At 47.3% G+C, this 13,673-nt stretch overlaps 2 protein-coding genes across 3 annotated transcripts; both read left to right on the top strand.

Moving 5' to 3' along the window:
* The first annotated feature begins 269 nt into the window (after positions 1-269).
* LOC133120006 (unconventional myosin-Vb-like) lies at positions 270-7,014 on the top strand. Of its 2 annotated transcripts, XR_009707010.1 has the most exons (7): positions 270-361; positions 556-706; positions 1,354-1,648; positions 2,629-2,803; positions 3,392-3,472; positions 3,587-5,170; positions 5,204-7,014. XR_009707010.1 is itself a non-coding variant. In XM_061230126.1 (6 exons), exons 1-6 carry the CDS (start codon positions 293-295, stop codon positions 3,737-3,739), a joined length of 924 nt encoding a protein of 307 aa, XP_061086110.1. In that variant the 5' UTR covers positions 270-292; the 3' UTR covers positions 3,740-7,014. The 2 variants fall into 2 exon arrangements, 1 of the variants encoding a protein (XP_061086110.1); XM_061230126.1 differs by having other exon boundaries at positions 3,587-7,014.
* A 3,018-nt stretch (positions 7,015-10,032) lies between these two features.
* Positions 10,033-13,059, top strand: LOC133120007 (serine/arginine repetitive matrix protein 1-like). The gene is made up of 7 exons (XM_061230127.1): positions 10,033-10,145; positions 10,324-10,390; positions 10,879-10,931; positions 11,038-11,071; positions 11,204-11,229; positions 11,411-11,522; positions 11,654-13,059. Exons 1-7 carry the CDS (start codon positions 10,068-10,070, stop codon positions 12,496-12,498), a joined length of 1,215 nt encoding a protein of 404 aa, XP_061086111.1. The 5' UTR covers positions 10,033-10,067; the 3' UTR covers positions 12,499-13,059.
* The last annotated feature ends 614 nt before the right edge of the window (positions 13,060-13,673 follow it).

The raw sequence follows: 13,673 nt of genomic DNA, 5'->3' as shown, positions 1-13,673 counted from the left end.
CAGCTTGCTTACAGACAGCATATTAACAGTGTGCTAATGGATAGCATGCTAGAGGACAGCTTGCTAACAGACAGCATATTAACAGTGTGCTAATGGATAGCATGCTAGAGGATGCGTGCTAGCAGCATATCAACAGACGTTCTAACAGTCAACATGATAAAGACCAATGTCTGACAGGTGGCATGCTAACAGGCACCATGTTAACGGACAGTTTGCTGAGTGTATCTGTGCTGCTGTAATGTGTGTGGGGCATGCTCTCCTCTTTCTGCAGAAACACAACAATGACTTTGAGATGACATCCTTCTGGCTGGCCAACACCAGCAGACTCCTGCACTGTCTGAAGCAGTACAGTGGGGATGAGGTGAGAGATACAGCCATGGCACTGTCATTGTTTTGGGGAAATGGTAACAAAGCATCTGTAGTGCTGCTAGAAATATTTCCTGTGCAGTGAGGTGAGGTAGCCATGCTTAAGGTTTCCTGTTTTCACTGAGGGACGGTCATTATGGCAAGCTGTTCCAGCGTCTCAGGCTGTCACTGAACTGACCGGTCTTTCAGGCGTTTATGACCCAGAACACGACCAAGCAGAATGAGCACTGCTTGAAGAACTTTGACCTGGCAGAGTACCGGCAGGTCCTGAGCGACCTGTCCATCCAGATCTACCAGCAGCTAATCCGGGTGGCAGAGGCAATATTACAGCCCATGATTGGTGAGATCCCTGTCCTCCCTCTATCACTCATTTTACAACTAACAAACCCTACTTTCCATTAGCTGAATACATCTCATAAATATTTATTTCAGTTTCAGTTTCATAAGAATTCATTCATTTATGCCATTTGATTCATTTTTGCTATAGTTGGCCATGTACTAAAGTGATGCAGCTGAGTGGCTCTGATATAATAACATGCTTTTCATTTGAAAGTGTGGAATAGTGAAATTAGAATGGGCTGCTGGGTGGTGCATAGATGAGCCCTAATAGCGTGGGCCGAATCAGGACTGTGCCCATGCTGACTCTGGCCTGTAGCTCCATTGGGGATGCAGTGTAGGAGACATGGTTGCCCAGGGTATGGGAGGGTTCAGTCAGGTAGGGGTCTGCGTTTTACCGCTCTCTAGCGACCCCTGTTCGTCTAACGGGTGCCTGCGGACTGCATGACAAAGCTGCATATGAACTGTCTTCCTCTGACTCCACTCTACGCAAGCTTGGCTGAAGCTTGGTGTGAAAATAAGTAGTTTGCGAGTTACAGATAATTGGACATTCCAAATTGGGTCGAGTAGAGGTCTGATTCCAACCCTAATGAATGTCCCCTGCATAGCTTAGTCCCTGAGACGTGCTGATGTTGCTGTTGCTCCCGCCAGTGTCGGCTATGTTGGAGAGCGAGAGCATCCCAAGCCTTGCGGGTGTGAAGCCCATGGGCTACCGGAACCGGTCCTCCAGTATAAACTGCGAGAGCGGGGGTCCGGTGGGGTACACGCTGGAGGCGCTGATCCGCCAGCTGGGCCAGTTCTCCAGCACCATGGGGGCCCACGGGCTGGACCCTGAGATCTCCCAGCAGGCCGTGCGGCAGCTCTTCTACTGCATCAACGCCGTGACGCTCAACAACCTGCTGCTGCGCAAGGACGTGTGCTCCTGGAGTACAGGCATGCAGCTCCGGTACGCCCGCCAATCAAACCAGCCATTTTACACCCGCCAATCAAACCAGCCATTTTACACCCGCCAATCAAACCAGCCATTTTACACCCGCCAATCAAACCTGCCATTTTACACCCGCCAATCAAACCAGCCATTTTACACCCGCCAATCAAACCTGCCATTGCGAGTGAGTGAGTGAGTGAGAGAGTGAGAGAGTGAGAGAGTGAGAGAGTGAGAGAGTGAGAGAGTGAGAGAGTGAGAGAGTGAGAGAGTGAGCGAGACATGTCAGCGAGTGAGCGAGTGAGAGAGAGTGAGAGAGTGAGGTGAGAGAGAGAGAGAGAGTGAGAGAGTGAGAGAGTGAGAGAGTGAGAGAGTGAGAGAGTGAGAGAGAGTGAGAGAGAGAGTGAGTGAGTGAGTGAGTGAGCGAGTGAGCGAGTGAGCGAGACATGTCAGCGAGTGAGCGAGTGAGAGAGAGAGAGAGAGTGAGAGAGAGAGAGAGAGAGAGAGTGAGTGAGTGAGTGAGTGAGTGAGTGAGTGAGTGAGTGAGTGAGTGAGTGAGTGAGTGAGTGAGTGAGTGAGTGAGTGAGTGAGTGAGTGAGTGAGTGAGTGAGCCATGTCAGCGAGTGAGACATGTCAGCGAGTGAGTGAGTGAGTGAGTGAGTGAGTGAGTGAGTGAGTGAGTGAGTGAGTGAGTGAGTGAGTGAGTGAGTGAGTGAGTGAGTGAGTGAGTGAGTGAGTGAGTGAGTGAGTGAGTGAGCGAGACATGTCAGCGAGTGAGCGAGTGAGCGAGTGAGTGAGTGAGTGAGTGAGCGAGACATGTCAGTGAGTGAGTGAGTGAGTGAGTGAGTGAGTGAGTGAGTGAGTGAGTGAGTGAGTGAGTGAGCCATGTCAGCGAGTGAGACATGTCAGCGAGTGAGTGAGCGAGTGAGTGAGCGAGCGAGTGAGTGAGGGAGCGAGTGAGTGAGTGAGTGAGCGAGAGTGACATGTCCGCTCCTGTACAGGTATAATATCAGTCAGATGGAGGAGTGGCTTCGGGGGAAGAACCTGCAGCAGTGTGGCGCAGTGCTCACCATGGAGCCCCTCATCCAGGCTGCTCAGCTCCTGCAGTTGAAGAAGAAGACTTCCCAGGATGCCGATTCCATTTGCTCCCTCTGCACTGCTCTCACCACTCCACAGGTAACCCCTAAGCCCTTCTCCCGAACCCCTAACCCACAATCCCTCATCCCTACTCCCTACTCCCTAAACCCTACCCCCTACTCCCTAAACCAGAATCCCTACTCCCTAAACCCTAACCCACAATCCCTACTCCCTACTCCCTACTCCCTAACCAGAATCCCTACTCCCTAAACCACAATCCCTCATCCCTACTCCCTAAAACCCTACCCCCTACTCCTTAAACCCTAATCCCTACTCCCTAACCCACAATCCCTACTCCCTAACTCACAATCCCTCATCCCTACTGCCTAACCCCTAAACCCTACTCCCTAAACCCTAACCCACAATCCCTCATCCCTACTCCCTACTCCTAATCCCTACTCCCTAACCCCTAACCCACAATCCCTACTCCCTAACTCACAATCCCTCATCCCTGCTGCCTAACCCCTAAACCCTACTCCCTAAACCCAAACCCCAATCCCTACTCCCTAACCCCTAAATTCTACTCCCTAAACCCTAACCCCTAATCCCTACTCTCTAACCCACAATCCCTCATCCCTACTCCCTAAACCCTATCACTGCTGCTCACTCTGACACTTCCTCTTGCAGATTGTGAAAATCCTCAACCTGTACACCCCGCTGAATGAGTTTGAGGAACGAGTCACCGTGTCCTTCATCAGGAGCATCCAGGTGAATATGTCTGACCATACTGTGTGAATATGTGCACCTGAATCCAGCTGGGGCTCCCTTTAATGTGCCTCTCTCAATCCCCCCCCCCCCCCCCCCCCCCCCTCCCCCTCTCAGAGCCGGCTGCATGACCGCAATGATGGGACACAGCTCCTGGCAGACACTAAGCACACGTTCCCCGTGCTGTTCCCCTACACCCCCTCCGCCCTCAGCCTGGAGAGCCTGCACATCCCGGCCTGCCTCAACCTCCACTTCCTGTCCCGAGTCTGAGGGCTGGGCTCTGTCTGCCCTCCACTTCCTGTCTCAGTCTGAGGGCTGGGCTCTGTCTGCCCTCCACTTCCTGTCTCAGTCTGAGGGCTGGGCTCTGTCTGCCCTCCTATAACCGCTCAGATGGGCTCTGTCATAAAGCCTCTGTCACCAGCATCCTGATCCAGCACAGCCTTTCAGCCTAAACCAGCCTTCAACCAGGAGATCCCGCACCATTACATTATTGGCATTTTGGCAGACGCTCTTGGCAACAACACCCAATATCTCGGAACATCTCCCCCGTGGAGCGAGCCTTCACACACAGACTGGGCTCAGACCTACAGCCTGTCCTTTAGGCCACTGGATACTCTTCTGTGATGGTCCGCATGGTCCTGTCAGTGCAGTGCTTATGACAATATTCTCCGGCCTTCATTGTGCTGGAGCTCTTTGCTCTCAGGGACTCACTTTCCCAACAGTGATCAGAGCTGCCTCCCCTGGGATCAGAACCGTCCCCTGCCTCACCTGGGATCAGAGCTGCCTCCCCTGCCTCACCTGGGATCAGAGCTGTCCCCTGCCTCACCTGGGATCAGAGCTGTCCCCTGCCTCACCTGGGATCAGAGCTGTTACCTGCCTCACCTGGGATCAGAGCTGTCCCCTGCCTCACCTGGGATCAGAGCTGTCACCTGCCTCACCTGGGATCAGAGCTGTCACCTGCCTCACCTGGGATCAGAGCTGTTACCTGCCTCACCTGGGATCAGAGCTGTCCCCTGCCTCACCTGGGATCAGAGCTGTCACCTGCCTCACCTGGGATCAGAGCTGTCACCTGCCTCACCTGGGATCAGAGCAGTCACCTGCCTCACCTGGGATCAGCGTGTATGGGCCTGGCCAGGTGACATTACTGCAGGGAGAGAAAGGGAGAGAGGGACATGGAGACAGTGAGGGGAAAAGAGAGCAAGGGGATGGATGAACAGAGAGAGGAAGGGAGAAGGGAATAGAGGAAGGAGGCAGAGATAAGAGTGAGAGAGGAAGAGAGGAGAGGGGGATATGGAGTGTGTATGTGTATGTATTTCAGTAGATGACGGGACAGGTGTGTATGTATTTCAGTAGATGACAGGGGACAGGTGTGTATGTATTTCAGTAGGTGACAGGGGACAGGTGTGTATGTATTTCAGTAGATGACAGGGGGCAGGTGTGTATGTATTTCAGTAGATGACAAGGGACAGGTGTGTATGTATTTCAGTAGATGACGGGACAGGTGTGTATGTTTTTCAGTAGGTGACGGGGCAGGTGTTTATGTATTTCAGTAGGTGACGGGGCAGGTGTGTATGTATTTCAGTAGATGACAGGGGACAGGTGTGCATGTATTTCAGTAGATGACAGGGGACAGGTGTGCATGTATTTCAGTAGATGACAGGGGACAGGTGTGTATGTATTTCAGTAGATGACAGGGGACAGGTGTGTATGTATTTCAGTAGATGACAGGGACAGGTGTGTATGTATTTCAGTAGATGACAGGGGGCAGGTGTGTATGTATTTCAGTAGGTGACGGGGCAGGTGTGTATGTATTTCAGTAGATGACAGGGGACAGGTGTGTATGTATTTCAGTAGATGACGGGACAGGTGTGTATGTATTTCAGTAGATGACAGGGGACAGGTGTGTATGTATTTCAGTAGATGAAAGGGGACAGGTGTGTATGTATTTCAGTAGATGACAGGGGACAGGTGTGTATGTATTTCAGTTCTGCAGAGCCAATCCAGCACAAGGACTCCACAGAAGACAAGTTAGAAGAAGGAGAGATCAATCACAACAACTTTTGAAATTCAGAGAGTACCTGCTAGAATGTTCCAGATGAGAGAGGACAGAACACACCGGCTGTATCAGCTGGGTTCCAGCTCCGAAAGTTAACCTGTCCTGCAGCAGACCTGTTTGTGAGGGGTGTAGTTTTTATCTAGCTAAAGACTGTACAGCTTCCTGGTCCAGCTGAAGAAGCGATGGCAGAACCTTTATTCGTTATTTTTCTGTTATCTCCTGCTGTTCCATTCAGGCCATGCCACCGTTTAAAATCTTTACAGTAATAAAAGGTGTTGTACATGGGAGTCGTATTTCAGCCCCAGAGGGTGATGGGTGATCAGACTCGGCGGTGCTGGATCTAGGCGGTGCTGGATCTAGGCGGTGCTGGATCTAGGCGGTGCTGGATCTAGGCGGTGCTGGATCTAGGCGGTGCTGGATCTAGGCGGTGCTGGATCTAGGCGGTGCTGGATCTAGGCGGTGCTGGATCTAGGCGGTGCTGGATCTTGGCGCCGGTGATTCAGATTCAGATTTTATTTTATGCTTTTAATGTATTTTAATGTACGTGGAAATTTACGTTTGATATTGCCTTTATATTTGTTTGGGGGGGAAAGGCAGGGGGCTGTAAGGCAGAGGGTTGTAAGGCAGGCACCACTAATGTTGTGTTATCCCATCTTCTTTTTTCATTTTTTTCAGTTTGTGTTATGTGCTGGCACCTGCAGTCAGATGTGTGGTAATGCACAAGACTGAGTGGCCAGATTTAATCAAAATGCACTCCACTGTGTCTGGGTGAAAGGACACAGTCAACAGCAATATGAAATGCACACTTACACACACACACACACACACACACACCGACACACACAAGCATGTCGCATTAGGCAGCAGGGAGCAGTAAATTTCTGCCTTACAGGGTCAGTGCTCTACTTGTATTTGCCAAACTGCCCATCTTAGAAAAGGCCTCAGCTGAGGGTTGCATGTGCCATAACCACACCTGACACCTGTTTTGCTTTCACCACATTCATACAGGTGAACAGAGATTTAAAGATGGATGGTTATCAATATGTCCACATCCATACAGGTGAACAGAGATTTAAAGATGGATGGTTATCGATATGTCCACATCCATACAGGTGAACAGAAATTTAAAGATGGATGGTTATAGATATGTCTGCTTCCTGGTTACATGTCAGTTTAGCCTCCCCTGTGGTTTCTTTGAGTGGTACAAGATGGTATGTGTCTGTCTGTCTGTGTGTGCATACCTCTCTGTTTGTGTATAAGTGCGTCATACATTGGGGGTTTTATATATGCAAATGTGGTATGTAGTGGCCTTTGAAGGCTGCAGTAAAATCTCTTTGATTTTGAGAAAAATTTACGATTTATGCTATGCTAATCAAAACGGAAAGAGTTTTTCTATTTGAACAAAGGTGTACACTGCACGTTGCTGTCTATAGAAAATCCATTATATCATTCAACATATGAAAATAATAAAGGCTGATTTTTTTATATAGCTGATATGTTTTGTTGGGTTTGTGTGTGAGTTTTGTTGTCATTTAACCATGGCTGGAGCTGTGTCTAGGTGGAGGATGTGGCTCCCTCTGCTGGATGTAAATGTTTCTACAGCAGACTAGAAATGAACACCTGCCATTGATTACCATCTCTGTATGAGAATCTGTACAAAGAAATAACATGGTTTGTGTTGGTTGGAAGTCACCAACAGTCTCCAGTGTGTCAAATCAAAAGTTGTTTAAATGTGTTGTATTTGAATCAATTTAAATTGGCAGCAATCCTCTTGGAAGAAACACATTTGACCCTTGCACTTCTGAAATGATTCCGACAAGTCTGGCTGTGATCAGACCCAACTGTCATGACATGCATGCTGCTTGTTCTGAGTAATTGACTCTTTCATTGAAAGGGGCGTATTCAAAATAATAGCAGTGTGGAGTTTAATTAGAGAATTCATTCATTCTGTGAAAAACAGGTGTCAATAATTGTCCTTTATTAAGAAGAAGGGAAGCAAATGTTTCACACATTGTTATAAATATATTTCCTTCTGAATTGCTAAGTAAAATGGGCCATTCCAAACATTGTTTGGAGGAACAACGTCATTTGATTAAAAACTTGATTGGAGAGGGGAAAACCTATAAAGAAGTGCAGCAAATTATAGGATGCTCAGCAAAAATGACCTCAAATGCTTTAAAATGGCAACAAAAACCGGAAACAAGTGGAAGAAAAGAGAGCAGAGACCAGAGGGACAGGGATATCAGAAAGGGGGGCGGGGGAAATCAGGAGGGAGGACTAAGGTATAGCTTGAAAAGGTAGGTACTACGGTCTTGGTATCGTATACCAGGGATCATGGATCAGTTTGAATACATCAAAATACTTGATGAGATTATGTTGCCATATGCCGAAGAGGAAATGCCCCTGAAATGGATGTTTTAACAAGACAACGACCCCAAACACGAGTAAGCGCGCAACATCTTGGTTCCAGACAAAAAGGGTTGAGGTAATGGAGTGACCAGCTCAATCCTCCGACTTCAACCCCATTGAAAACTTGTGGGGTGACATTAAAAATGCAGTTTCTGAAGCAAACCCAAAAATTCACAAGAACTGTGGAATGTACTTTGTTCATCCTGGGCTGAAATACCTGTTTCTAGGTGCCAGAAGTTGGTTGACTCGATGCAACGCAGATGCGCAGCAGTTGTATAAAAAAAAAAATGGTTGTGCAACTAAATATTAGTTCAGTAATTTAAAGTGAAGTTAAATCTTGAAAAAAAAATTCTGTTTATACAGTAAGTGTTTGAGTTTGAAGAGAAAAATGTCGACTGCCATTTGTTTGAACAAATTAATATTTCCTTTTCTTTGCTTCCTGTAAATGAATAACGCAGACTTGATAAAATGTGTTAATGCTTTCATTTGGAATTGAATGTGTAATGTTTCCACTACATTTGAAATATCGAACTAAGAGCTATTAAAACCTATTTGCACTTTATTCACTTTTTTTAACACACTGCTATTTATTTGAACACAACTGTATATGTTATATTTAACAACACCAGATACAGGCATGTTACGCTATATTTAAATGTATGTATAAATATAGCGTAACATGCCTGTGCTAGCATTATGGTGGATTAAAAAGGCTGTTCTTTGCACATATTTGTGTTCTGCATCAATGGCATTGCAGTCATGTACATCACAGTATGTATAGTAGTTTAGTTAATGAGATATGAAACTTTAAAAATATGAATATTTTGATAACATTTCTGTGGATACCAGCTCACAGACTGATAAAGGGCAATGAAACTGTGGATACCAGCTCACAGAGTGATAAAGGGCAATGAAACTGTGGATACCAGCTCACAGAGTGATAAAGGGCAATGAAACTGTGGATACCAGCTCACAGAGTGATAATGAAACTGTGGATACCAGCTCACAGAGCGATAATGAAACTGTGGATACCAGCTCACAGAGTGATAATGAAACTGTGGATACCAGCTCACAGAGTGATAATGAAACTGTGGATACCAGCTCACAGAGTGATAATGAAACTGTGGATACCAGCTCACAGAGTGATAATGAAACTGTGGATACCAGCTCACAGAGTGATAATGAAACTGTGGATACCAGCTCACAGAGTGATAAAGGGCAATGAAACTGTGGATACCAGCTCACAGAGTGATAATGAAACTGTGGATACCAGCTCACAGAGCGATGATGAAACTGGATGCTTTAGCTACACCGGCTCTTAATAAATAAAAATCCGTCATGATTATATGAGCACTGTCAAATAGAGGAATCAGTGGAGCATGTCATTTTTCACTTCCAAAAGTACTCTCGAGAACGACACACATTAAAAGAGGGAAATCAGGATGCCTGGAGTGGAAGAACTGAATCTAATCAATGTATTTGGGTTAGGGAGTCTATTTCATTATTTGAAAGAAACTGGGCTGATTTAGTGTTCAGTGAAATGTGTGTATGTTTGGTTAAGGCAGGGGTGTCCAATCTTATCCAGAAAGGGCTGGTGTGTGTGCAGGTTGTTGTTTTAGCACAGGACTAAGACAGCCGATTCTACTCATCAAGGTCTTGATTAAAGACCACGATTAGTTCATTAGTATAATCAGGTGGGCTACTGCTGGGTTAAAACAAAAACCTTCACCCACGCCGGCTCTTTTAGGATAAGATTGGACACCTCTGGGTTAAGGGGATAGATAACTCTGGTCCACACTCCAACGTAGTAGGTAGCAGTAATGCACCTTTTCGCTGGTTGCCTCCCACCATAAAACAACAAAATAAGATAATGATGATTTCAATTCAACCACTGAACTGTATAACTCGCATTATTAGATCATAGCTACCACTAAACTCACTCATTCACTCATACATGCTTATGTTTACTGTCGCATGTAGATGACGACTCGTAGGACAGTTCGTTACGTCGCAACTTCACATCCAATCATCTTAGAATGTTTTCTGTGGAAATAGTTTGAAATCGTTTGCTAGCCAACGTGCAAACGTGTGATGAAAAGTTTTCATATCGCGGCCACACACGAAGAATAAAGGATGGATAATTATATCAAAAGGCATATGAAAGAAAACGACGATTTTTTCAGGAATACGTTAGAGCGGATTTTTGAAAAGGTGAGTTTGGGCGTTTCAGATTTCCTAACGTAGCTAACTAGCTTGCGTGTGTGGGGTAAATTTAGACTAGCTCCCTTCTGCTTTTAATTCGATTCACATTCGTTCAACGTTTTGAAACAACGCTGTCGGTAGTACTTTATATGTGTCTCTTTCCCTGTGTGTCTTTCTACACCATCAGTATTCCAGAGTTGATGGCTCGGGAGTGTTAGTGTGTTTGCAGTCCATGACTTGCCGTACGGAAGAAGGTACCGTGATTATTATTTTTTTGTAGTTGAAGCTTCACTGGATTAGAGATATCCATTAGCATGGTATTCTAGAGCAACTTTACTGTTGGTGAAATAGTGCTAGGGATTGACATACTATTCACAAGCTTAAGAACTGTCACATCCCGCTGCTATTTCGGTTTAATATCAGTAATGTCTCAACTCCATGTTGTTATGTATCTATAGAATAGTGCTAGCAATTATCATAGTATAGAGTTACTCTACTTTATAGTATACGGTCAGGAGATTAGCGATTACCATGGCATAGTATTCTAGTGTTTCTCAACTGTCTGTACAATAGAGCGAGTGAGAAGCATAACGTTAGATTGAATGAGCGTTGCGCGATTGAAAGGCTCTTGATTGGCATGGTGTGATCCCGGAGAATACGAACACCTGAATGGTCAGTCTACACTGACGGTCTCCACTCGTTGATCGGTAGCCCTGTAGCTTTAATTATGGTGCTATTTCAGGCATCCGACCTTGGAATGGAGAAGAGGTTGAAAGACAGATGAGGTCACTGAAGGTATGGTGGGTGCTCTTCTGGGTCCATCTCAGAAGGTGAGCAGAGGTTGATCTCAGGCCCTAGAAAGGTGTTGTGCCATAATGCCCATCCTCTCTTTCTCTTCTAGACCATTGCAGATTCCTCAGGAATTCCAGCCAGAGGTGTGGAATTGTTCTGTCAAATATTAACTGGTGGAGTTATAATGAACATAGTAAACAAAAGATATTTTGAACATTTGTACGGTTATAGTTTTGTTGATTAGAATGTCCTTTTTGTTTCTTTAATATTTGTAGGATGTGACATCAGTGGAGATATTCAAGTAAGGTTCTCATTTGATGTTGTAGCACTTGCATTAAATGACTATGTTTGGATAGTACATTTAGAGGGGTGGAGTGGTGTGTGTGTGTGTGTAGAGGGTGTAGCAGGGTGTGTGGGTAGAGTGGAGTGGTCTGTAATCTAAACTCATTTCCTGTGCTTATTTTCCTATTTATTTGCTGCAGCTGGATGACTCGCAGACCTGCAGCGACGGCACTTCGGTTTTTCTGTGGAATCAGAGACTGTGTCCTGTAAGAGCTTCAATCAGCTCACTGCTTACAGCGGTATCTCTGGCGTGTATGTGCGTATGCGTGTGTGTGCGCGTGTGTGAGTGTGAGTGTGTGTGTTTGTGTGGGCGCTCATACTTTTGCTCATACTTTTGCTCATACTGGGCTGTGTGTGATGGGTGTCCGTGATTGCTATGTTAGGGGAGTCTGGCCCAGACGGGAGTGCAGTGCAGTCCTCCAGCCTGCAGGGGGCAGTGCAGCCGGAGCAGCAGGACGAGGAGCTGGAGCGCACGCTGAGCAGCCGGGGCAGCCTCCTGGACCTGTATCCCAGCATGCTCTGCAGGGTGGGCGGGGCCTGGCGCAGGCAGGCAGTGACGGAGGCAGCCAATGCTGTGCTGCGCAGATATGGCAGACGGGGCTGGCCCCCCAGTCACGCCCCCAAACCAGCTCACAAGCCGTGGAGGCGGGGCCTTCAGGCAGGAGGGGCGGGGCCAGGTCCCGTGGTGACGGACAGTGGCAGCTCCCCGGAGGAGCTCTCTCTCCTGTCTCGCACCTTCACAGTGAGCAGTGACCCACCCTCCTCCCGCTGTGCCTTCCCCAGCCCCCACCCCCTCCCTGCTCCCCTGCTCCTCCCCTCCAGATCCTCCCCACAGAACCGCCTGTCTCCTCGACCGGCCTATCTCCCTCATGCCCCGCCCCCTTGCCCCAGAGGCCGCCTCTCCCTGTCGCTAGCCCCTCCCAGTGGGAGAGGGGCCCCAGTCAGTCTCCGCCCCCCTGCAGTGAGCAGTGTCTGCGCCGGCGGTCCTTCTCGGGATTCCCGGCATTCCGGGCGTTCCCGGCCTCACGCTCCCAGGTGGATGAGCAGTTTGAGGAGCTGTACCAGCGCTATGTGTGCCAGCCCAAACCTGGCTGGTCTCTCCCGAGCCTCTCCTCCCCGCTCCCCCGTGCCCTGGCTGCTCTCGCCCTGTCCCCTCTCTCCCCTCGGGTTCGCAAGCGGGGCCGGGCGCCAGAGCCCAACACCCCCAAGCTACAGGAGCTGTCCATAGGCCTACAGCTTCCATGAGCCCCTACAGGCCTGTGGGAGCTGCCCACACGTCTACGGGAGCTGCCCACAGGACTACGGGAGCTGTCCACAGGACTACAGGAGCTGTCCATAGGCCTACAGCTTCCATGAGCCCCTACAGGCCTGTGGGAGCTGCCCACACGTCTACGGGAGCTGCCCACAGGACTACGGGAGCTGTCCATGTGCGTGCATGCATTCACGTGATCAATCATTCAGTCAATAAAGAACATCCAAAACATTAACCTCATTGGATTTGTTGTTGTAAAAGGGAGGTGGTACCCGCAAAGTCACTTGAGTTGAAATTGGCGTTTTGTCAAATTTGGAACTTCATATCTTTGTCATTAAAGCAGGGGAAGCCATGAAGGAATATTTACTCTGTCTATATTCAGATTATAAACTGATTTTCATAGGACTGCTCAGATCAAAAGTTATGGTCAGTTATGGATCAGATGGCTACCATGCTGAATTGGCAATTCAATTAATAGTGCCATTATTTATCAAATTCACAACTGAAATAAAAAACTACAACCATTCCACCGCACAATACCGTTTCCTCTGTTGGCTCTGTAAAGCTCTAGCCAATAGGACAGAATCAATAATCACTAACCCTATCAACCCTAACCCTAACCCTATCAACACTCATTGTGCACTTTATTGGGTATTTATTAGACTTATTTAGATTCAAGTCTTCTGCTGCCGTAACCTATTCACTTAGAGGTTTGACCCCAATCTGTCAGACTTAACTTCATTCCCCTTCTCAAAACCATTGAAGACGATCTGAACCATTGGAACCACCTACCCATTTCTCTAATTGGCAGAATAGCAGCAGGTAAGATGATTATACCAAAAATTATACTAACCCTAACCCCCCTAACCCTGAACCCTAACTACATATTCCCCATGACCCCGGTCCAACCAACATCCAACTGGTGCAATACTCCAGATTCCATAAGCAATAACTCCTTCTAGGGGAAAAAACAGAATTATACTGGCTACACTACAAAAATAGCAAAGACCTGGGAGGCCATTACTATCTGGCAAACCACCTTTAATATGCTGTTAAATGGCTATTCGCCAATTATCAACAAAACCAATAAAACCAACAAAATACAATGACATTTCAGTAACGATTTACCTTTCCTCACTCGGTCAGTAAAA

The sequence above is a fragment of the Conger conger genome, unplaced genomic scaffold, assembly GCF_963514075.1.
Source record: "Conger conger unplaced genomic scaffold, fConCon1.1 SCAFFOLD_134, whole genome shotgun sequence".
Lineage (NCBI taxonomy): Eukaryota > Metazoa > Chordata > Actinopteri > Anguilliformes > Congridae > Conger > Conger conger.
Note: the sequence above shows the minus strand (reverse complement) of the source record. Positions and strands in the feature narration are given on the sequence as shown.

Excerpts from the sequence above, each read along its gene's own strand:
- LOC133120006 (XM_061230126.1), top strand. The coding sequence starts at position 293 with ATGACATCCTTCTGGCTGGCCAACACCAGCAGACTCCTGCACTGTCTG. Across the intron at positions 707-1,353 it reads AATATTACAGCCCATGATTG|TGTCGGCTATGTTGGAGAGC; the intron begins GTGAGATCCCTG and ends TGCTCCCGCCAG. Across the intron at positions 2,804-3,391 it reads CTGCTCTCACCACTCCACAG|ATTGTGAAAATCCTCAACCT; the intron begins GTAACCCCTAAG and ends TTCCTCTTGCAG.
- LOC133120007 (XM_061230127.1), top strand. The coding sequence starts at position 10,068 with ATGGATAATTATATCAAAAGGCATATGAAAGAAAACGACGATTTTTTC. Across the intron at positions 11,072-11,203 it reads CTCAGGAATTCCAGCCAGAG|GATGTGACATCAGTGGAGAT; the intron begins GTGTGGAATTGT and ends TAATATTTGTAG. Across the intron at positions 11,230-11,410 it reads ACATCAGTGGAGATATTCAA|CTGGATGACTCGCAGACCTG; the intron begins GTAAGGTTCTCA and ends TATTTGCTGCAG.